The sequence below is a fragment of the Carassius auratus genome, unplaced genomic scaffold, assembly GCF_003368295.1.
Source record: "Carassius auratus strain Wakin unplaced genomic scaffold, ASM336829v1 scaf_tig00013767, whole genome shotgun sequence".
NCBI lineage: Eukaryota > Metazoa > Chordata > Actinopteri > Cypriniformes > Cyprinidae > Carassius > Carassius auratus.
The window spans coordinates 688631-713914 of record NW_020524440.1 but is presented as its reverse complement, the minus strand read 5'-3'; the positions used below and the strand labels follow the sequence as shown (position 1 = coordinate 713914).

Sequence of the window (25284 nt, the reverse complement as noted above, 5' to 3'; positions counted from 1 at the left end):
TGCTGACGAAAAGACAATGTTTTACGTTTCTGTTGAAGCTTACAATGACAACCCGTCACCCCATGGCACGATCTCCACCGGTCCGGGCACACACACTTATGTCAAAACCTTTCCCATCTCTTACCAGCAAACACTCCAGAAATTAAAGAGTGTGTTCTGCGATCACACATGCCCTTCCTCCCCTGGTTTGACTGAACGCAGCCCACTCTCTGACGGGAGTTCATTCAGTACAGGAGGGAGCAGAAAGCCCTGATGACAGCAGATAGGCAGTGTGGGGTGGCGGAAAGCCAGCAACAGCCAGACACTTCCTGACGGCAGTAACCGGCCCCCATGACCAGCTGCTGCCTGGGGATCAACCGGAGGTAGAAATGAAAAAAAAAAAGACTAGTGAAAATGTGGGAAGGCCTGTCACCTGCCAAGTCCTGCATGAGGTAGTTGAAATGGCAGCCATCAGCGACGTAGCGCTCTGATTGGCTGGTCTGGGCTCTAGAATTCCCTGAGGTGTCTTAAAGAGTTCATAAGTGAATCCTGAGTGGAAGGTAACGAAGTACAGACACGTTTCTAATGAACGCAGAATGTCAGTCTTTTACAGACATAATTCTGTTTAAAAAATATACAACAGCAAAATGAATAGTTGTGATCTGATGAACCATGTTTGAACAACGTGGTATTTAAAACAATCCTTTTAAATACCACGTAATGCTTTATTTTTCTAGAAACAAGACATATTTTAGTGTGCAGAATAACTGTTCTGGGTCTGTGTAAGAGGAATGACATTGACTTACATGTTATGCAGGACACACCAGCCGCAGTGAGGATCCCCTGAGCCCAGACACGTCTCACAGCTGCTGTACTGAGAACAGCTCTCCACAGACAGACGACTCACCTGAAACACAAGACAAACATTAAACTGACATTCCCCAACTCTACCACAGACAAACAGATCTCGGCTGGTCAAATTACACCGATTTGTTGACTTGATACTTAAAAAAATAATTTATTTTTGTGAATTGAGCACCTTATTAATCAGCAATAAGTAAAACACTTTAATATAAACAACAAATTCATTAATTAATTAATTTCAGATGCCTTATTTTAACAGCCTTCCAGACAAGTTTAGGAGGTCTTATGAGTCATGTTACCCATACCCTTCTATTGGAACATCTCTATAGAACATTATTATATGTATTTGGTGTAATGCAAACTGTGTTAATGCGGTTTAAGATAAAAAAAAAAAAACATTATTTTCCACATACTGTACATTATTGTTGCTCCTTTATGCCCCACCTTTCTGAAACCTGTCGTTTACAAAGCTCATCGTTCTGAAAAGCGAGGTGCGCTCTGATTGGCCAGCTATCCAGTACGCTGTGATTGGCTAAATACCTCAAGCGTGTGATGGAAATGCTACACCCCTTACCATACTGTGACGTCGTCTCCCAACTCGATGGGACAAAGACAATAAAACCCATTATAAACTACGCATTAATTGCATCCAGTGTGGACAGAACTACTGATTATAATAACTTATACTGTCTTTTTACGCGTTGCTTTATGTATCACGCCACATAAACATAAAACTATGTCGGAGAACGTCGAAAAAACGGCCAATAACAAGCACTACTCTACACTGAATCAAAAGTTCAATCAAATTTAATCAGAATCAAAGTTACACTGCCTTTTTTTGCTTGAACATTTGAGCAGGGTTATGCAAATCTTCCCACATCGTGATGTAGACATGTGGGGGCGTGTTTAAATGAGGAGTTTAAGGAGGGCGTGGTTGTTTCTTAACATTGATAAAGAATATCTGTTTGGATTTGGGACTATAGTCTTTGCAACCTTACAAATCTTCATGCACCAAGAGCTTGTAACACTCCAAAGATAATTTTTTTTAATCGCATCATATGACCCCTTTAATTGAAATGAATAGTTTATTCTAAATTATATTCATTAAATGTAAACATTTTACTTGTAGGAATAGCATTAAATACCTAATAACAGAGCGATATTATTGAAATGGGAGATCTTATTTATCATTATATTACGGGGTTGTTGAATACTTGAATCTGATTGGCTGACGAACGTTCTGAGGTGTGCAATTATTTTCAGGCAAACACACAGTGAACATAGTTCTTGGCATCTCTCTTGAATGTATTACAGTTCCATATCATTTTGCGTAGTTAACTGTAATAACGGTCACACAGTTTGCACAAAAAGGTGTTGCCAGTACTGCCCTGACGATTTTATCAGTTAACCTATAGTGTAGCAATGACATTTCTCACTAGTGAGGTAATAACAGCGCTGTATTGAGACGCACAGGGGTAGCCTTATTCACACAAGCTCTCTCTATCTCTCTCTCTCTCTCTCTCTGTGTGTCTCTGTCTCTCAGGCACTCTTAGAAAAATCACACGTTAGCAAAGGAGGCACTGGATGAGATGCGGAAGAAATAATCCTATTCACAATAGCGATTTAAGTTACTAAAATCGGACAAATCTCTTTAAGTATATCATCAGATCGATGTCTTGAGGTGAGGTAACCGAAGTATAAGCAGAATAATTGACTCCGGGCCATTTAATTATTCACATTTCTTTTTCTAATAATTCAACGACCAGTCATCAATTATTCCTTACATAATTAATACTCATTATTAATGTGTTTTAATAGTTCATAAGATAATAATTTCCAACTAAAGACCAAATAATTTCATTAACAAAAAATAAATAAAAAAAATGTAATCCCAGATTTATATTTATATAATCATAATAATAATAATAAATGTAAATATTTTCACACACAAAAATGTTTAAATATAAAAAATTAAATAAATATTTCTTTAAATAAATAAATACAAAATACAGCACATACATACGTATACATAGTTTTCAGATCATATGGCCCTAAACTGATGCTTTAAGTATGATTTGACTGTTTTAGGTGACTCATTTCTATTTAACAGTCATTCAATCAGGTTTAGCAATTTGAGTCATGTGACCCATGCCCTGCCATTGGCTATAATCCCCACTGGCCCAAGTAGAGTCTCTTTCAGCCCTAGAGCTCAGTAGTTACGCCGGTTCTCAACACGTGCCCTCACTTAAACCTCTCGTCATCCATCTGAAACACACAAACAAGTTCAGCTGCTTGTAAACACTTTCAAACATCCAGGCTTTTCCTTTACAGCAGGGCAGAGCGGAACGACAGAGCATCAGCACAGTCAACTCATGCGGAGGAAAGAAAATATCATAAAAAAGCACAGGGGAAACTCATAAAAGAACATGATGTCCAGGGGACTGTAATAGAAGTGCTGCAGATGTGAAGATTTGTACGACAGAAACACCCTCGCCAAACAGGCCAGGCGTATTAGAAAAATTAATCAGCGCCTAAAAACAGCAGCTTATATAAAATGATGATGGGAGTTGGAGAGAGTGGGAGGTCTAGGACAGAAATAACACGAATATATTAAATTAAAAGAGTGGTTTGTGGATCAAAGTTGGTGTGGGCTGTCACAGTCCCAATGATTGGCTTCCTTAAGACGCAGAAAGAATAAAAAAAGCCCCAAACCCAAAAGCAGTTGTTTTTGAAAACCGCCTTTAGAAGCTATAAAAATGCTCTTTCCATGAAGTTGTAATCGCCTTTGATCACTGGCAAGATTAGAGTTAAGAGTGAGAAAAACAAGAACTGTGGAGAAAAAAAAAAACACCCACCCAAAAGGGATACGGCTCGGCTTTCAAGTGGATCGTAGCTGATGGCTCTTCTGCATTCTGTGCGTGTGTGTGTGTGTTTGTGTGTGTGTGTTTGAGGTGTAGCCTGTTGGCTAATTTATTCTGCCACATAGCTATGCATAAATGTACAGTTTTATAATCCAGTCCAAACATCTGGATTGGTCGAAATTGACTTTATTTAATTTATTTTTGCCCCATGAAAAACTAAAGAAGTCTCTTATGCTCAACAATTAACTTGAACAAAACTACAGCAAAAACAGCAATATTCTGACATTTTATTACAATATAAAATTACCTTTCTGTTTGAAAATATTAAAAAATGTCTCCAGTCTTCAGTGTCACATGACCCTTCAGAAATGATTGTAATGTGCTGATTTGCTGCTCGAGAAACATTTCTTCTTATTATTAGTGCTGAAAAAGTTGCTGCCTAATATTTCATGACACATTTTTCCAGGATTCTTTGATGAATAGAAAGTTCAAAAGCACATAGGAACACAAGCGAGTGATTTTTGTGCGTGCTCAGTATATTCTGTCAGGAACGCTGTGTTTTGGACTGTCAGTGTTTGATGGATGAGTACAATGGTAGATAAATGAAAGGCTTCATATCTCTTTCTCTCCAATGGAATGGCAGCATTACCGGTGCAATTCACAGAGCAGGATGGTAAATAACGACACCGCTCTGAAAACTTGGCAATCCTAGACCTTTTACAGACACACATCGGAGGGCTCCGGGTGGCAGCAGGCCATTTTGCAAGCAAATACACTCTCGGCTATCTGTGCACCTGCCGCAAATGAAATATTCAAATCCACAGACTCCAGCGGTCAGTGCAGGTTATGAATTATTGACTCTTGGTGATTCATTCACATTTCTTATTTCATGAAGTGCAGAGGGCATGGTGTATCTACACACGGATTCTGATTGGTGGAGAAATGGTGAGTTAATCAGTGACGACACCTAAGTAAACAGTACCCTGGTGAAAACTATGTCCAAACTAACACTGAAATCTGAATAAGTAGGTAGTCATTCTTAATCAACATCAAAACAAACAGAAAAAAAACAGCAAAAAAAAACAGCAAAAAAAAATTATATATATATATATATATATATATATATATATATATATATATATATATATATATATATATATATATATAAATATAAATATAATTTTTTTATTATATAAAAATTAAACAAGATTAAATAATAAAATAATAAAACATAATTGCTCAATGGAAATATATTAATACCAGACCTTTCCAATAGAAAAACCTTATCCATAGGGATTTGAGCCAGGTTTGAAAGTGTTGTGTTTGGAACAATCATGAACAATAAAAATCCATACATAAAAAGCAAACCAGACCAAAATAAACTGTTTTATGAACTTTTTGATGTTATTTTTTAAATGACAAATTAACAGTAAGCTACAATCCAAAAAATAAATAAATTAATAAATTCTGCCATCTGCTGCAGTGAGGTACTAAAGTTTTTATGTGTGAATTAAACAAAGAATTCAGTTTCCAGCTGATATCTGCTTTTCTGTCTCATAAATGGTGACATTTGACACCTCATGATGAGAAGCAATCATTTGGAGTAGGTCTGGAGTCATGAATACTCAATCTCGTCAAATAAAGCCCAGTTTAACCCCTTGGCTGCTGTTTTCATATTGATATGCCCTATCTAGCAGTTTAAGACCTCTGCATAATGAAGAGCTTTTAATCAGCACAAGGTCTGATCAATCAGTCGAGGGCCGTCTGAAGCTGTAGCGTGAAGAACATCCCTTCAGTTCTTAACACAAATATCGATGTCTGGAGCTTTAACACATGAGTGAGTCTTTTGTGGGAGTGTGACAGTGGAAGAGGGAGACACTATTAATCTAGCCCCACACTTGTGTTTACTGTGCCTCCCTGAAACACTGGGAACTATCCAGAACCGAGCAACAACACTCCAGATGATGTCTTGTGCTAATGCTTATATATGTTCCTTCAAACTGTGGGACTTCCAAAGAAAATAAAACACTTTATTCACACTAGTTTCATTTCTTTAGTAACAGAATCAAGTAGTATACATACATGCATCAAAGGATGCAATCTGCCATTTCGAACATATTCAAAATTATATATTTTGTTTGAGGTGGAAATTATGTTTTAAACATTTAATTTAACTGCAGATTTCAGTACTAGGATTTTATAAATAAATACACAATATTAAATTTACAACACTTTTTTGCATTATTTGACCAAAGTTTAAATTTAAATTAAATATTCTGTTTCCAAGTGATTTAATAATAACATAATTACATATACATATATATATATATATATCTATATATATATATATCTATATATATATATATATATATATATATATATATATATATATATATATATATATATATAAAATTATAATAAAATAATAATAAAATGTATACATAACTTTACTTATTAAATATATATTAATACTTATTAATATACTTAATATATGTATACATTACATTATTATTTCACTTTGTTTAGATCATAATAACTGTAAAAAGTAATAGTGATTGATTTATATTAATATATACATATACCTTTTGTAATAAAATTATGTAATTTACCCCTATTTTTAATAATTATAATTATTATGATTTTTAAATTAATAACAATAGATTGTCACAGTTTAAGGTTGAAACCTGTGTCTGTGACAATCATAAAATAAAACAAAACGTATACATAAAAAATTATAAATTTTTATTATTAACATTTATCATTAACAATGAATACCTTAAATGTGGATTTAAATAAAGTAATAAAAAATAAACAGTTAAAATCTGTAAAGTTGTTAAAAAAAGAAGAGTAGTTGAACAGTAGTTAAAGAAGCATCCATATATCTATATATCTCTCTATATATATATCCATGATATCATAAAGATGATGTCATCGCACACATCATTGAGCTGCTTTACCTTCAAGCGTAACGCTTGTGAAATGAATACTGCTATCTCCGTGGCTAATTCCTGCCTACACCTCTTTACGACGCCTGGAGCACAAGAACATTTTATCATCTTATTTTTCTGAATAGTACTGATAAGGATTTAAAAATATCCTTGTGCTGAGGACTGAAGCTTCGTTCAGCTCTCTCAAAGACGGTTATGTTTGCTGTGTGTCACTTGAGCTTCGTCTTTCTCAAGGAAATGCACACACACAAAATATGGGGTCTTTCAAAAAATGCACAAAGACAACAAATCTCTCTCTCCAAGAGAAAGAAATGAGCATTGAAAAGAGGCGAAGAGAAGAAAATGAAGAAAAAGCTACAGCTGTACTGTTGGAGTGTGTCTCTCCGTCTGTTCAGCTGCTGAGGAACTTCGATGTATCCTTCCTCTCCTCCGGCTGTATAATGGAGCATTATGGGAAGGGCTGTTATTCTGTACGGCTCTGGATGAAAATGCTTCCCCACAATTTCTTATTAGGGCCAAGCAGCTGGGGCTCCCATTTAGAGATGTGAAACGGCGTTTCATATTCGGTTTTCCTGTCTCACAGATGTTAAAACAACATATCTGAGATTTTACGGTTCATGTCTTAAGACAAAAGTGTCGCGCACCCACACCCTCCTCACAAATGTGCCTTTATTCTGTCCTCGCCGCATGCCGTAAATATTTTTACTGACTTTATGAAATAAATGAACAGCAAATGATAAGTGGTCAAATCAAGGACAACAGTGATCTACTGTACAGCAGGGCGCAAAAGTCCAAAATCAAAATTAAACCTGGAAAGTAGTAGGATTTTGAAAAATATGTAAACATTATGAGACATTATTACTTAAAATACATAAATAAATAAATAACACATACATATACATATACATATATATATACATACATATATATATATATATATATATACATATATATATACATATATATACATATATATATACATATATATATATATATATATATATATATATATATATATATATATATATATATATATATATATATATATATATATATATATATATATATATAGTAGCCTCTTAGGCTCACCAAAGCTGTATTTATAACAAATTGAGTAAAAACAGTAATAATGTGGAATTATTATTAAAGTTTTCTATTTGAATAAATGTAGAATTGTATAAATTACTTAAATAAACAGTTACACTGCATAACTTTTTTTGTGGAAAAATTGTGGGATTTGTTTTAGGATATTTTGATGAATAGAAAGTTCAAAAGAACAGCATTTATTTGAATATATTTGAATATATATATATATATATATATATATATATATATATATATATATAAAATTATAATTTTTCTTTTTTTTTTTACAGATTATTAATATATATTAATAATCTGTAAAAAAAAATAGATTTGTTCCTTATTATTCGCAAAAAAAAAAAAAAAATCCACTACTGTATATCACTAAATACACAGGCTATTGGTATCAGACAAACTTCCCATTTCGATTCATCCCTGATAAACGAAAACAAAGAAACAGAACAGCGGTCTTAAAGAGACAAAGTCTGTCCAGTAGACCTGCGTATACTTTTCCTCATCTCATCAGAATCATTCTCACCTGTTTGTCGCTCAGCAGATAGATGTACTGATAATCTGGACTGAACACCATGTCACGGAGAATCGGGTTTCCCTCCATGACGGTGACGGTCTCGTACAGCAGAGCGTTCTCAGAAGGCGGCGGTGCACCATCCACTCGAATCTGAATAGAAAACCAAAGTTTGAGTTAAACTCAACATGGAGGCAAACTTTACTTTACTTTCATAATGCACATACGATCCATCAGTCTTTGTCATTTTTCATTAACAGGTAAAAAAAATTCAGTATCCTCCTATACTGTAAAAGTTGTAGATAAAACCATAATGGAGTATGTTTAAAAAAATTTTTTTTACATTTCATGTTCAATTCTTTGCTAATTTTGTTTCTTTGTTAATATTTGTGAAATTTACTAGCAAGATGATTGAAAATGTTTTCACCACCACTGGACTCTCCAATCACCTGACTGTATTCTATTACCGTATTTTTCGGACTATAAGTCGCACCTATAAAGAAAAAAAACATAAGTCGCACTGGACTATAAGTCACATTTATTTAGAACCAAGAGAAAACATTACCATCTCCAGCCACGAGAGGGCGCTCTATGCTGCTCAGTGCTCCTACCCCTGAAAACATAGAGCGCCCTCTTGCAGCTGGAGACGGTAATGTTTTCTCTCGGTTCATTTCTCTTGGTTCATTTTTCTAGGTTCGTGTCAAATTAATTTAGATAAATAAGTCGCACGTGACTATAAGTCCCAGGACCAGCCAAACTATGAAAAAAAGTGCGAGTTATAGTCTGGAAAATAAGGTTTTCAATAAAAACAAATAAAGCCACACCTTAACTTATTTACTCACTGAACATACTTGGATCACAAAAAAACAGCAGAAACATTTTCCCAGACTACATTTTCAAATAAAAAGATTTTAAATTCCAGGTATTTTACTGTGATTTTACCGCTCACAGTGTTTCTGGTTGGCAGCATATCATCACTTAAAGACACACGCAGTATTATAATCTCATGAATGCAGAATTCTTGGGCTGACCTAGAAAACGAAGGCAGAACTTTGAGTGAACGCAGGCCGGCAGCGTGATCAGATGTGTGATAAAAATCAATTACATTTTAACATCACACACACACACACTCGAACTCCCGCTGCCTCATCATTAGCAACTGCTCTGTTTCCTCACACTGATAATTAGTGTAGTTGAGCTTGCTGGGTAAAAAGAACGCTCTAAATATGTCAAATTCAAAACATCTTTGAAGTGACGACTGAGGCGGAAAAAAACAGAGAGCGGCTGACAACCACATTTAAAGTCAGAGAGCTCACCTATCTCCCGCACGCCTCGGCCCTAATCAATTCTGATGGCAATGTGATAGGAGATTGAAATGAGGCTATAAAGTAAACTAAACTCTCACCGAAAAGGTATGGAATGCCATTTGGGAAACGACAGAGAGATCGAAATGACAAGAAGAAGTGAAAGAAGGTGCGAAGCAGAAAAGACACCCGAAACAGATGCATTGGCAGCGGACTTGGGCCGTCTCCTAAATATCTGGGTCGGTCTGAAGTGACAAACATCGTTAGTCTGTTAATTAGCTGCCTCCTCATTGCAGCAGTTGCAGTAATTAGGGTTGACAAGGTGGCATCAATTAGTCGAAGCCTGCCATATTGGGTGTCACATATCGCCGGCCAAGTCAGAGCCCACGTCTCCCCGGGCAGCAGGACAGAAGGCCTAGAAACATGACGGACTCTTTCTGAGATTCGTCAATTCATTGGCCACCAGCTGTAGTGTCGCTTTTCGCAGCCTTCGGCTACAGAGTCCCCTCGTTTAAACGGATCGGTTTAACCCCAGACGCCAGGTTTTGCGATACCCTCGTGGACTCGTGGATTTAATTCGCAAAGTAGATTCCAGATTTATTGAATAGGACACCACAAAGTGATCCAAGTTTAGGACTAGTTTAAACAACGGAGGCTGCTCAGTGTCTGATACGAGCTGAGCTTCGTTTCTGAAACATCTACGCTGGTCATACTTTGAGGAAACTATCTTTGGCTACTTCATGTGAGTCTCTCAAACAAATCAAGATGCTGAGAAAATATTCTAGGACCTAACGGCAAAATAATGTAACGGAAATCACCATCACAAACACACACACACCGTTTCTCAATACTAAATAATGTTAATAAGTACTACGACTGTTTATATAAAAAACTAGTTATTAAATAATAAAATTTAATGAACATTTAATGAGCAGCCATCATAAAAGTTGCTAGGCAATTCAGTCAAAAGGAGCAGCTGCTGATGCCCTGGAACTAACATCTCCAAAACGTGAAAGTCAATTTTCAAACAGCTGTTATCTTTATTAACAAACTGCATATTTGAAGTCTTAAAAACTACATTCTAACCTAAAAAACTACATTCTGTGACACAAAAACTGGCTGAAATGGTTGGAGTTCTGTTATCACTAGAATATCACATGCGTAAAAAAGGCTCTCAGCCAATAATTTGTAGGACAATAAATAATTGTTGCATATATATATATATATATATATATATATATATATATATATATATACACATATATATATATATATATATATATATATATATATATATATATATATACACACATATATATATATATATATATACACACATATATATATATATATACACACATATATATATATATATACACACATATATATATATATATATATATATATACATATATATATATATATATATATATATACACATATATATATATACATATATACATATATATATATATATATATATATATACACATATATACATATATATATATATATACACATATATACATATATACACATATATATATATATACATATACATATATACATATACATATATATATATATATATATATATATATATATATATATATATAATATAAAGAGCAATAATATTATGGAAATATATTATATAATTTCAGTTTATACAATTTATATATACATGGATATACACACACAATGTACATTATATTGTATTTCACACACGTTTGTGTGCATATGTTTGTGTTTGTGTTTACTTAATATAAATGAGATAAAATATAAATCACACCGCACAAACTTAAATCACAACATGCATTAAAATGTAAGAAAAACATCTGAAATTGTGAACTTACAATGTTGCATTCAGAAATGAAACCATGCACAATTATCTCTGCAGTGTTTGCTAATCAGACAATCTCGAAATGGCCAAATATTGACAGATTGGAGTAGAACTAGATTAAATGCGTCACAGTGAGCTAAAAAAAAACTCTTATTTTAAACCTCAAGAGAAAAAATTACTTCTGCCACAAACTAAACATACTTTATGCCAAGCACCGAGTGCTCTTTCTGCCTAACTACAGCTTCCATCCATCAACACTAATGCAGGGGAGGAACATGGGAGAGTGGAGGAACTTTTACACTGGATTAGAGGAACGAACGGCCGTAGCATTGATTGTTCTGGGGTCTGTTAGCCAAAATCACACTGAAATCTCAAAGATATCCATCGAAAGTCTGTGAATGGGGACGATGGGCTACAAAAATACCAGCACCATTCAGACTGGACGAGTGCTACCCTGCAATCAGGTGCACTTTTCTGCCTGCCTTAAAAAAAAATAAAAAATCAGTGGTGAACTTAAATGGCTTTCAGGAGGGTATGTTTTTAAGATGTGTACTCTTCTCTCTAGGCGGGGATGTCCTCACGGTGCACTTAAGTGTTTGAAATGCAGAAGGCTTGCTCAGCCTGCCGAGAGCTGACCCCACAACAACATCAAGCGCCTCAGATGAGGGTAATTGGAATTTAGATAAATATTACCTTCCACCCTCTGACTCTAAAATGATACCAGGGTAGAGTTGCCTGCCTATCCATCGATTAATTAACCCTCCGGAGTCGTAGCCTGAACACTGCAACGAGCGACCGGAAGACTGACGGGTTTGAACGTAGCCCAATTTTTCCTTCATCGATCACAAAGTGGACAAAGAGAAAGAGGAAATTACTATAGCAGGAGAATTTTTTTGCTCATTTGGGTGCTAGTTTTTTTATCGATCTGAAGTCTCTGTGAGAGCCACTGCTTTAAGGACTGGGTGAATGAAGCTCTTAAGTGGAGCTGGAAGGATGTCCAACTATTATTTCTACAAGGACAAGAGACAACAAGAGCCTCTCTATATATTTTTTAAAATTATTCAACAATAATCAGCTATTATGGTAAAATTTTTGATAGACCACAAACATTGTAAAATTTAATAAAATACAGTATGCTAGAAAAATCTATTTTGAAAAAAAAGAACAAATACATGAAAATATGATGAAGTATGCTTAGAACCATTACAGTCAGCAACTTCAAAAATCTATTTAAATAAATAACAAAAATAATGCAAAATTATCGATAGTAAAAACATATGTAAGAATAATTTCATGTTTAAGTGTTCAATAACTGATACGTATTGTTTGATATTTGTTCTGCATTAAAAAAAAGTAATAATTTTTACAATAAATATGAAATTATGCCAAATTAAATTATGCAAAATTAAAGCATTCAAGTTTTTATATTGCTAAAAATAAAAAATATTGGTCAAACCAATTAATTATTAGTATCTCTCCATATATAACAAATCTGAAATATATATGTTCTAACAGAAAATTCAAGAAACATGTTCAATGTTGATATATTTGAAAAATAATTGCAAAAATAATAATTATATATGTGTGTGTGTGTGTGTGTGCGTGTGTAATGTGGACACTTTTTAAAACAATCTGAAGTAGGGCTGGGCGATATATAAAAAATGATATCTCGATATTGTCAAAATTTTTACGATATTCGATATATATCTCAATATGTTTGCATTTGCATTTAAATAATAAAAAAACATGATTTTCTTTTGCCCATAAAAAAAACACACACACACAAAAAACAATTTAGATTAAACAGCTTATTTAAGCAGTTAAAAAAATCTATACCAATAGATCACTTACTGCTTTTTATTAAATGAATACATGTAGGCCTATTTGTAACTGAAGCAGTGCAAATTAAGTACAGAAAGTGCATTCTGTCAACTTTTTAGTGGATGCAATTCACAATTTATACTATGCAACTGGGATAAGTATTTTATTTTAATTTTTTTAACAAGTTTTTAAGCTAAGAACAAAAGTCTGTCAACTGTCTGCGGTTTTAAGAGAAGCTCTGTGGCATGAAACTATGTTCTTACTGACATTAAAAACCCTCTTAGATGGGGAGCTAGTTGCTGAAGCACATAGCTATTTCTTATATATAAATATATATAAATGAATACCAAAGACTTTTGCATTCTCTCTGTCTATATTAAGGAAACTGGTAAACATATCAGTGAAATTCCCCAATAGTAATTCCAATTGGCCATAGCCTATGTTTCTCTATTCAAACATCAGCGGTCGAGTAAGTGCATTTATTTTGCGATCACAAATGCAAACAATACAGTTGAGATCTCACGGCAGAACACAGACCGGCTGAATGACGCTTTCATTAGATCGCTCAATTCCAGTTTGTTAGTGTTTTCAGATTATCGTCGGCGTGAGCACGTGCTCGGCGTGAGCACGTATCGGCGGTGAGTGAGCACGTGCGCATGGTTGCTAGATTGCTTAAAATAAGCAAACACCGGGCAGAAAATGTATCCTTGTAACAGTGGGGCTCTGATTTGGAGATTTAAACTCTTGTTATCTGGCAACCGCTATCATTAAGCTCTCGTAGTAGCGGGGCGTAGAGCAGTTACAGGTTCTTTTTTTGGACATTCGGCGCATTCTTTTGGGAAAGAATGCTTGAATTTGAAATATTCGATATTCCCGATATATTCAAAAATTATTCGATACTATCGCTAGTATTCGATATATCGCCCAGCTCTAATCTGAAGACTTTTATTTACTTGCTTTTGTTTATTGTTATTATTATTGAATTTTATTGTGAAATGCTTTGTGTCATCAAAGTGTGGAATCTTGAAAAAATATAAAACTAAATACATTATATAGAACCTTTTAAGATTACACACTTTGATGACACAAAATATTTCACAATAAAATTAAATAATAATAATAAACAAAAGTAAAAACAAGTCTTCAGATTGTTGTAAAAAATGTCCACAGATCTCAAGTCCAGGACCTTATGATTAGGCACTACAACCTCAAAAGCACAAAATAATATATAAAAAAGATCAAACAGAATTTTGCAGATGTCATAATCTTTACCATCCAGTCTGCAACACACAGCTTTCGGCCTCCACAAATTAGCTTTAAAACCCAGAATGCCTTTTAACAGACAAAGAGAAAAAAAGCTAATAACTAAACTGCAACAAGTAACGTGTGTGTATGAATGAATGAGACACGGAGAGGGTGTGAGAGACATGCTGCTGACTAACACCACTGACATACGGGGAGGAGGGACGGCCCACCAGAGCTTCATTTATCACTCACATCAAAGAGTGAGAAGAGAGAAGAAAAACAGTGAGAGAAAAGAGTCAAAGACACGACAGAGTGCTAGCGGAGTGATAGATCGCAGATAAAATTGGATTTTGTAAAACAGAAGACAAGAGGACGGTCTGAAAACTCAATCACAATGTAATGACAACATACAATGATGTGAGAATCCCAACTACGGAATGATCCTCGTAAAACACCGTAATGAGCCAACACGACACGTACATGTACAGCACATCCACATCAGCTAGCTGAGAATGGCACAAGCTGTTAACATGTGGTCTTATTTAAAAGGGGTTTATTTTAAACCACAGCAAGGTTTATGTTTTTATTGGCTCAGCCGAATGATTCATAGCACAGAGTTGTGTTGTTCTACTGAGCGAAAGTCCCAGACATCCCAGTTTAACGTTACTTTGTTTTCTTTTGGACATGGGATATTACAATAGTAACAGAGCAAAAATCTAAAGACACGGCAGTAGAAGATAAACTCCTGAGCTGTTGCAAATGCTGCACATCTGAGACACATTTAAAAGAAGTTAAAACCAGAATTTACATTGCAGTTAATAACAAACATCACTTCATCAGCAATACACTGAATTAATCAAATTAATGAAAAATAATACTTACAATAAACTGCTGTTGTTTTCATAACAAAAAAAAAAAAAAAAGAGAAAATAATTCTAAAACAACAGTAAAAACAATTATTATTTAAAAAATGCTAAATATCAAATACTTAAAGTATTATAGTAAATGGATTTGAAATTAAATATTGTCTTTATGAATAAATGAATAATAATAAAACGTCTATTATTATTATTATTAAGAATATAATAAACGTTATAATAAATATATAAACAAACTGGATCCAAGTTTTCAGGTAAATTCTTAGCATCAGCAAATGGATTTAAATCATTAATGACTTCAAATATACATAGGTACGAATAGGGTCCGAAACTTTTAAGGTTTATACATGAAGAAAAAAAGACCATAAAAGTGGTCCATATAATTTGCACACTATGGGTCTCATTCATAAAACACTAATTTTTGTGTAAATCGTGTGTAAAGTGGTTCTGGCGTAAATTTCCGGATTCATTAAAATGTTCGTATTTTCCAAATGTTAGTTAGTACGAAATAAACCTACACCTGCTCCCAGCCACACGTAAATAGTGCGTTTAACATCTGAACGTTTTGCTCATTAATACGGTTGCATTTTAATTCACCTTAATCGGGTACATATTTACACAGCATTTTGAAAAAAATATTATATATAGTAATTAAATATGTTTTTTTTTCACTTCTGGGACTGTTCGATTAACAGATGAAACTCCATTAACAGCATCTGTAATACGCTGCCAAGCTTCCTTTTTTTTTTGGGACCTGATACGGCACTATGTACGCTTGAAAATAAAACGTGGCGTTTTGAATGAACTTCCGATAACAAAACTTCAATTTCTGCAGCTGAGAATTTTTTATTTTTCATTCACTTTTGAGGAGCGAATCCTTCGTTTGGTGTCATAATATGATGCTCATATATAGTAGTCAGTCGGATTTAATGGGCGGGATTTATGGTAATTGAGAATGCGCGTGCATGCGCGTCCCATTTATGACTGATTGGAATTCATTAACACAAACACACACATTTCACTATCACATCTGACTTTCACGAAGTATTTGAGAATCAGGAGAAGAGTTTTCGAGAAGGTCTCTTTACGCGCAAATGACTCACATATTTACTCGTATATTTACGAATGTTTCATGAATGAGACCCCATTTCTTTAGTTTGAGGAACAGACCAAACTGTTTTTTATTTATCTACTGATAATCATCAGTAGAACTGGATCATTAAATTAATAAGTGAGTTGAACTCAAGAGTCGGATCCGTTCGATTCATGAATGAATCACTGATTCAATGAAAAGATTCGACTCAAAAGAACGATTCACAATAACTAATCAGGCATAGCTTAACTTTTAAGGTTATTTTGTATCTTTTAGGTATTTAAAACATCTTATCTTGTGTTCAATGGAAGAAAGTCTGTTTTTCCTTTTTGGGTGCACTATTCCTTTAAAAAAAAAAAAACAACAACACATATCACCTTTACACTCTTCCACCTTCAACCAAACACTTTGCATTGCTGTTCCCAGGGAACTCTTCCTGCTCTCCACATGCCGCAGTTAAAGGTGATCACAGAGGTAAATGAGATATATTTTACTCTCCCGTGTCAAGACAGGAATGACGGTATATTACACTGTTGCTTTTACATTACATCTGCCCCATCTTCAACCTTTTTGGGTTCACTTTAGTCTTTAAAAATGGTCTCTGATTCCGTGTCGGGCCAGATCTATTTTACATGTGCACCCCAGTAATGAAAAAAGCCCCCCACGGTCTCAGAAAATGAGGTCAAAATCTTCAAGCTGCAAATTCATCCTCTTATAGAAGAGTGGAGGAGACAAAAGCGTTGCACCCCAGGAACCGAACAAAGGGTCTGTAATTCAATTAGTCTCCTTAACCCATTCCCTCAGATCTGGCCATTTGTGGAGACGGGCCTCGCTGACAGAGTTTACGCCGTCAACACTTGTGTCGTCTCTCTCTATGCTAACAAATATGAGCGACTAAACCATCAACATCCTCATCCTCTGCGGGCACTTTCTACCACATTCCGTGACCTTTGACCTTTCCTGACCTCTGAACTCTGTCACCAAGATCCGCTGGGTGTCTGTGCATGGTTTGGTTTTAAAGGTCACATGATCCACGGCACTTAACGCTTTCAGAAATGCACACAGAAAGGCATTATGGGAAAGGAATGCTGTGGTGTGGTAAACTAAGTCTTGTGCGGTACAACTACATGTCCTTTAACGCCCTTCACCCTCTACCAGTTTCACTCAAACAGCAATTACTCAGATTCAGTCATGTATACCAGCCTCTGCATAATGCCCAAATTACAAGCTCACAATCGCTGGAATGTTTTATCAGGAACAACCTTTCAGTTACCATTTAGTGTTGGTTTCGGATATCCGTATAGGGAATAAAAACTGAAAAAAAATGCCTGCACACTGTTCCGGGTGTGTGTGAGTGTTCACTATTCACTGCTGTGTGTGTGTGTGTGTGTGTGTGTGTGTGTGTGTGCGTTTGAATACAGTGCACAAATTCCAAGTATTGGACACCACACAAATACACGTTCTGTCACTTTCACTTTATTCCTTTGAAAACTTACATGTTACATTTTAATTTAACATTTAATTTAACTAGGTAAAAGCATATTTGAAAAGCTCCAGAGTAAAACAATAACAATAAAAATTTTATTTATTAATTTTATAGTGTTAATTTTATTATTGTATTAATAAAATATTATTATAATCAACAATAACATTACTATGTATTCTTTATTATTTTTTATTTTTTATTATCATCATCTTCATCACTAATAATAACATTATCATTATTACTATTAATGATTTATTTCTATATATTTATATTTATATTTACTTGAAGCATGTTCACTCTTGTTTAATTCTGCTTAATAATAATATTAGTAATATTTTTGTCGCTAATAATATTAAATCATATTTTTACTATTACTATTATGCAAATGTAATATTTACATTTTTATTTACCCAAGGTAAATGTTTACTCTAGTTTACTCCTGATTCAGGTGTTCATAATAAAAATAACAGACCATAATGATAATAATATTAATAATAATAATAATAATAATAATAATAATTATTATTATTATTATTATTATTATTATTTTCTTATTTATTTCTACTGAGAAATAAGCATTATATAGTCGCTTAATATTCACTCAGCTATCTCTAAAGCTTACTTGAATTTGCTTCATTAAAAAAAAAAAAAAACGCTTAATTGCATAAAGAAATTTTTTCTTAGTAAAAACAATGCTAAATGCTGCTCACAGCCTGTAATAAATACTTGATGTTTATAAATCTCACAAATTCACTCAATGGCATGGCAGAAAGCTCATTTTGGGCCCAGCATTCTTCTTGTTCCTATCCAATTATTCTCTCTATCTCTCCGAAAAACAGCCACCAAAACAAATGGCTGAATTAAAAACAAAAGGCAGAGGCATCATCTGAAACGCGGTGATTTTGTAAATCCCTGCAGGTGCACAGGTGGGACGTGCTGGCAGCAGAAGCAGGGATTTGGGATTTGGGTTCAGGCATCTCATGGGCTGTCACACTGAGCAGAACGAGTGTAGACAGGAATGTTACTTCTCTCACACGCTTGTCACGGGCCAGAGACCAGTCAGGCTTCTCTGATCACTGCGGACCTGCTGCTCAGGTGCTGGATCCCAGCCAAGGGACCGTCAGCAAACTCACCTCTCATCCTACAGAAGAGAGAGGGACTCTAGGACTCTTGCTGTAGGCAGAGCGGGAAGTAAAATGGTTCGCCAAATTAATCTAGAAATTCAAAATTAGATCATTTCGGTCACATGGCCATAAATCTCAAAAGATTCCATCACATGCATCTGTGATGGAATGTGATTAATTAAAATTATTTCTTATGCCAAAAGCTTTGTATTTATGTCTACAGGTCCAAAATTAAATATCACAACAAACCCATCTAAATCTTATGGCTTAAGATCATTAAATGCATTCTTACCCAAAATAATATCAATGGAGTAAAGTGCACAACAGATTATCCTGACTAGTGACTTAGAAAATTAAAAATAGGAAAAATTCATAATAATAATATTATATTATAATAATATAATAATATTCATTATTATTAGTAGAAGTATAATTTATTTATCTACTCAAACCAAATGTATAATGTTATTTGCTCCCACAACTGTAATATTATTATTACTACTATAAGTAGCAGTATTTATTTATATATATATATATATATATATATATATATATATATATATATATATATATATATATATATATATTTTTTTTTTTTTTTTTTTTTTTTTTTTTCATAAATGACATCAATCCAGTAAATTACAATCCAGTAATTACCTTGACTACTGACAGGAAATTCTGAATTATTAACCATTCAAATTAATACTATGAATACACATGTGAAATATACACTAACAATAGTATTAGTATTACAAATACTTGAAAAAATCTTGAAAACTGTATACATTATATTAAACTATTCTGGACATGCAACATGTTTTGGCTGGTTTAGAAACATGCAAATAATGTACGAGAAAAGTTTAAACATTTATTCTTCATGTATATGAAAATATAAACATTGCTCTTTTTTTTTTTTTTAAGAAAATATATATTTTATGGTCTTTAGATACTGCCTTTGAATTTCAATTGAAAACTGACATCCTGAAATATAATTAAGGATATTCATTTCACCCTGGCCTGGTCTCATTTCTCCTTGCCTGGAGGACAACTTCGACAAAAAGTGGCACAGGTTACCCCACTCACCCAGACTTGAGCTCTTTTGTTGGCATTCCAAGAAAAAAAAAAGATGGAAAGAAAAACACAGGTCAAATTTTGCCAACGACCCCTTAGAGACTCCTTGAATTCCAGCATAAGCTTATTAACCTCTCCTGCCCAGATTCAGACAGAGGCAAAGCCAACAAGAAACCACACTTAATCCAACAATTAATCACGCAGGAAATTGTGTGGTTGCTTTTGCACATCCATGCCGCAACACACAACACACACGCAGGAGTGTGCATGCTTTGTATGCGTCGGCACGTCGTCTGTGATGTGTTCGGAGTTGAGGGTCTATGTTTATGTTAGCATAAAAAGTTCAGCACAAATCAGACAGAGTTTCCATGGCATTAACCCCGTCTGGCTTGCTGTTCTACTTTGAAATATAAAAGGCGATGTCTATTCAGGCCTGAGACTGAGAACTACTTCATTCACAAAGGGAAGTCAATTACAGCTTTGCTTTGTCAGGGGAAAAAAAGAAAAAAAAACAAACAACAAGCATCAGGGTGAGAAGAAATGTATGAATTTTTCAACCCAAACGCTGATGGATGACGATGCAAATCTACGTTGAAGCCTGAGACACAGGAAATTTAAATTGCCATTCCAGCCGTTTTTTGTTTGGACACAGTTAGTGGCGAGAGGCAGTGTGACTGAACTATTTTCAGCAGGTTATGAGTAAGTAATTGTTGTCCAAAACAATAATTACAAAAGGGGGTTTCACATACAAACCTCTCTCATTTCATTTCAGTTCTAACATGAAAATAAACTCTCGCTAAAGCAATCGAAGTCACAATATGGTCGATTTTTTGCATTGTTTAATAAGACTATCAATGCAGATTGTTTCAGAAAGGTGTATGATTTATGATTTTTCCCTAATACTTACTGAAACAAATTAACATTAAAAATGTCTGAGGATGAAAATAACAGAGAACACCTAGCAACCACATAGCAACACCCTGGCAACAACTGAAACAAATTAACATTGAAAACACCTAGGGATCCAATTAACATCACATAGGAACCACATAGAACCCTCAAGCAACCACAAAGCAACACCGCGACAACCACTCGCAACATTCTAGAAATCCATTTTTTTAAAGTCACACTACTATTTTAACCATTTTCTTTCTGATAACACTGTAAACAAAAAAGTGAACACATGATATATTACTTGCTTTTACTAAAAAAACAAAAAAAAAAACAATCCTTAACATAATGTTTTAAACTTCCGCACATAACACTTCCTACACATTAATATTCGTCCAAATCATGTGGCTTTTAGCAGAAATGTGTAATTACTTATCTAACAGAATATGTTGACTGATTTTTTACAAATACATTAAAGGGACAGTGCACCCAAAAATAAAGCAATAAGCCCCAAGAAGCTTTCACAAAGCTTCACAAAAAAGGTCTCACAAAATAAAACTGAGGAAATAAAGTGCAATGATATTAATAAAAACAATATTCTTCCACCAAACAATATATGTGGTTGCAACAAAGTGCTTGCCAAGCAACAGACAAATGTAAACAGGTGTATCCACCTTTTTCCTGACGTAAAAATGGACGCCACCATTTGTAAATTCTTTGGGTCTAGCTTCCGGTCTCATTTGCGTCCAGCTATTTTTAGCTGTACAAAACAGTTCGTTTTGCAACTGATGTTTCCTATCATATTATTTTAATGTGTTATCTTAATTAAGAACACACTGGTTTGTACTGCAAACAGTTTTACCGTTTACTGCACATTGTTATTCTCCTCGCTATTTATCTATAGCGGCTAATGAAACTAAAGTCTCACCCATAGGCTTACTTCCACGTTGAGGAAAAAGGTGGATATTTGTAAAGTAATTTACAACAGCTTTGAACGTGGTTTAGCCAATCAGAATCAAGGACTGGAACTATCCATTTTATAATGACAATTTTGTCATAATTTGCTCAACCTCAAGTTGTTCCAAAACTGTATGAGCTTCTTTCTTCTGTTCAGCACAAAGGAAGACATTTGAAGAATGTTGGTAACCAAACACTTGCTGGTAGCCACTGAAATCCATAGTATGTGCATAGGGGGTGCTATGGAAGTCAGTGGCTACCAGCAGCTGCTCGATTACCATCCTCAAAATATCTTCCTTTGTCCTCAACAACTTGAGTAAATAATGACACATTCTACCAATTTCACCATTTCCCTCATTAATCAATCAATCAATCAATCACCTTTATTTATATAGTGCTTTAAACAAAATACATTGCGTCAAAGCACTGAACAACATTCATTTGGAAAACAGTGTGTCAATAATGCAAAATGATAGTTAAAGGCAGTTCATCATTGAATTCAGTTATGTCATCTCTGTTCAATTTAAATAGTGTCTGTGCATTTATTATTCACAAACTCATCATGCTTAGAGCTGCACGATTAATCAAAATAAATCACAAAGCCATTAGGCAGAAGCAGCGATTGTCATGTGCATCTTTCAGTGATGCACGGTTCTGTTATAAAGCAGTAAATCCCCATCTGAAGGCCAGAGGGCGCTCTTGCGCTGAAACTCCAGATACACCTCGCAGAAGAAACCCAGGAAATCCCTATAACGGTTGCTAAATAAACAGAAGATTTAATAAACACACGACTACGACAATAATATGGTTTATCTGAGTTCATCTTTTTATAATTTTTTTTGAATAAAGTATATAATAATGCAATGCTAATCGACATAGCCTTTTTTCACTGCTTAGAATACTAGGAAATATGCTGCGTGCCTTATTCTGTGTAAAAAGCCACATCAACTCACAGAAGGATTTACTTCAAACACTTGACTGATGTTATAAAGTGAGTTATTAAATGTGGTATTTTCACATGCTTTCAGATGGAGCAGCATTTACTGTATTTTTCGGACTATAAGTCGCATCAGTCCAAAAATACATCATGACAAGGAAAAAAACATATAAGTCGCACTGGACTATAAGTCGCATTTATTTAGAACCAAGAGAAAACATTACTGTCTACAGCCACGAGAGGGCGCTCTATGTTTATTAGGGGTAGACTACAGGAGCACTGAGCAGCATAGAGCGCCCTCTGGCGGCTGGAGACGGTAATGTTTTCTCTTGGTTAATTTCTCTCGGTTCATGTTAAATTCATTTTCATAAGTCGCACCTGACTAGAAGTCGCAGGACCAGCCAAACTATGAAAAAAAGTGCGACTTAAAGTCCGGAAAATACGGTACTACACAGAGCTATAGTTCACTGAGAAGATATGCAAACATCTTTTATAATGGCTGAAAGATTTCTTCGATTTCATAATCACACGACTAATTCGTCTGTGATCATGAACTTGATTTTGCGTAGCTTGTCAGTGAACTACGACTCAGTGTAGTAAATGCTGCTCCATCTGAAAGCAGGTGATGAAGATTTACTACACATCACAGAACCGGCTTTACTGACAATATGCGCATGACAAATCACATTCAAATAATCGTGCAACCCTAATCACGCTTTAAACGTAATAATATATGATGCTAATATTACAGGAAGATCAAATCCTAATTTATCTCTTCCAGCACACGTTCTCAAGATTTGGGTTCGTGTTTCTGTTGACTGTGTTCATCCGAGGGATGAGATGCCGTCTTGCACACATCATTAAGTCAACAGCGCATCCCACTCATTACGTGTTGAAACAGTGTTTGGAATCAGGAAGGACAAACAATAATCATGTCGCCATGTTTGAGAGCAAACACAATTAATAGCTCACTCGCCATGCTGAAGTGCCCTTCGGGTTAACAAGACGCCGACGAGTGCTGTAGCGTGTTGGCTAACTGCTTCTAACGCTCGGACAGATTTGAATAATGACGCTACAATTTATTTAAACTGCATTAATTTATCTATTTGAAATTTTTCATTGCTCTTCCTCATGCTTTGGTGAAAAAGCCCTTAGTGAGAGTCATAAACAGCAGATCGATCAACGTAATGGGAGATTCCTGGCTTGATTTATCACTGGGGCACGATTAGCTAATCAAAAGACATGTAAATCAGGTTTAAGCCTCACATCTAAAAACTAAAAACAATTGATTAAAATATAGATTTCTCCTGTTTATTGTGCTCAGCCTGGCCTTGAAACCCAAAACTGTGACAAAAAAAAAAAAAAACATTAGTGAGAGACTGAAGCTGTCCAGGTGGCTCTGTAGGCTTAAGACAGGCATATAAAATTACATGACGGGCATTCCATCCACTTTAAAGCTAAACAGAAAACCAGTCGCTGTGGTTTCCCCTCGTAAGTGACCAGAAAGAGCATCACATGCACCTTAAAAGTGGTATAGTAATCCTTTATGAAATCATCTTCATCTTCACCTGGGACAGTTTACCCAGAAATGAAAATTCTGACAGCATTTAATCACCTACAAGTTGTTCCAAATCACTTTTATAACACAAAAAACATTCTGAGGAATGTGGGTAACTGAACAAATGCTGGCCCCTATAGAAGCTTGTTTCCACCATGAAATACAGAAATATATAATTGTGACTTTTTATTTTTTAGAATTGCACATCTACAACTCACAATTGCAAGTTATAAAGTCAGAGTTGTGGTATATTAGTTTGGAAATAAACATGCAAATCTGACTTCTCTCACAATTGCGAGTGTGTGTCGCGTAATTCTATTTTTCTTGCAACTGCGAGTTTATATATCCAGCAATTCTGATTTTATCAGAATTGCACGTTTATATCTCACAATTCTGACTTTATAATACACAATTGCAAGTTTATATCATGTAATTCTGACATTTCTTAGAATTTTGAGATATAAAAATCACAATTACAAGTAATAAAGTCTGACATCTCAATATTGCGAGTTTATATCTCACAATTCTGACTTTAAATCATGCAATTGCAAATTTATATTCAGAATTGTGAGATATAAACTCATAATTGTGAGTAAATTGCCAGAACTGTGACATAAAAGTCGCAATTACCTTTTTTATTTTTATTCCGAGATGCAAACAAGCGTCCATAGGTTCCCAGTGACTTTCATAATACACAAAAAATATGATGAAGTCGGCAGGGACCAGAAACCACATTCTTCAAAATATTATTTTTTGTATTCAGCTGAAGAAATTCATACGGGTTTGGAACAACTTGAGGGTGAGTAAATGTTGGGTGA

At 34.6% G+C, this 25284-nt stretch overlaps 1 protein-coding gene across 2 annotated transcripts in view; it reads right to left on the bottom strand.

Moving 5' to 3' along the window:
* The window catches only part of LOC113074146 (plexin A3), a 167481-nt gene that overhangs the window by 88566 nt on the left and 53631 nt on the right, over positions 1 to 25284 (bottom strand). For both annotated transcript variants that reach the window (XM_026246891.1, XM_026246892.1), the window contains 2 exons: positions 8274 to 8414; positions 786 to 886 (listed from right to left, as the gene is read on the bottom strand). In XM_026246891.1, coding sequence (XP_026102676.1) covers positions 786 to 886; positions 8274 to 8414 — 242 coding nt within the window. The remainder of the gene's footprint in view (positions 1 to 785; positions 887 to 8273; positions 8415 to 25284) is intronic.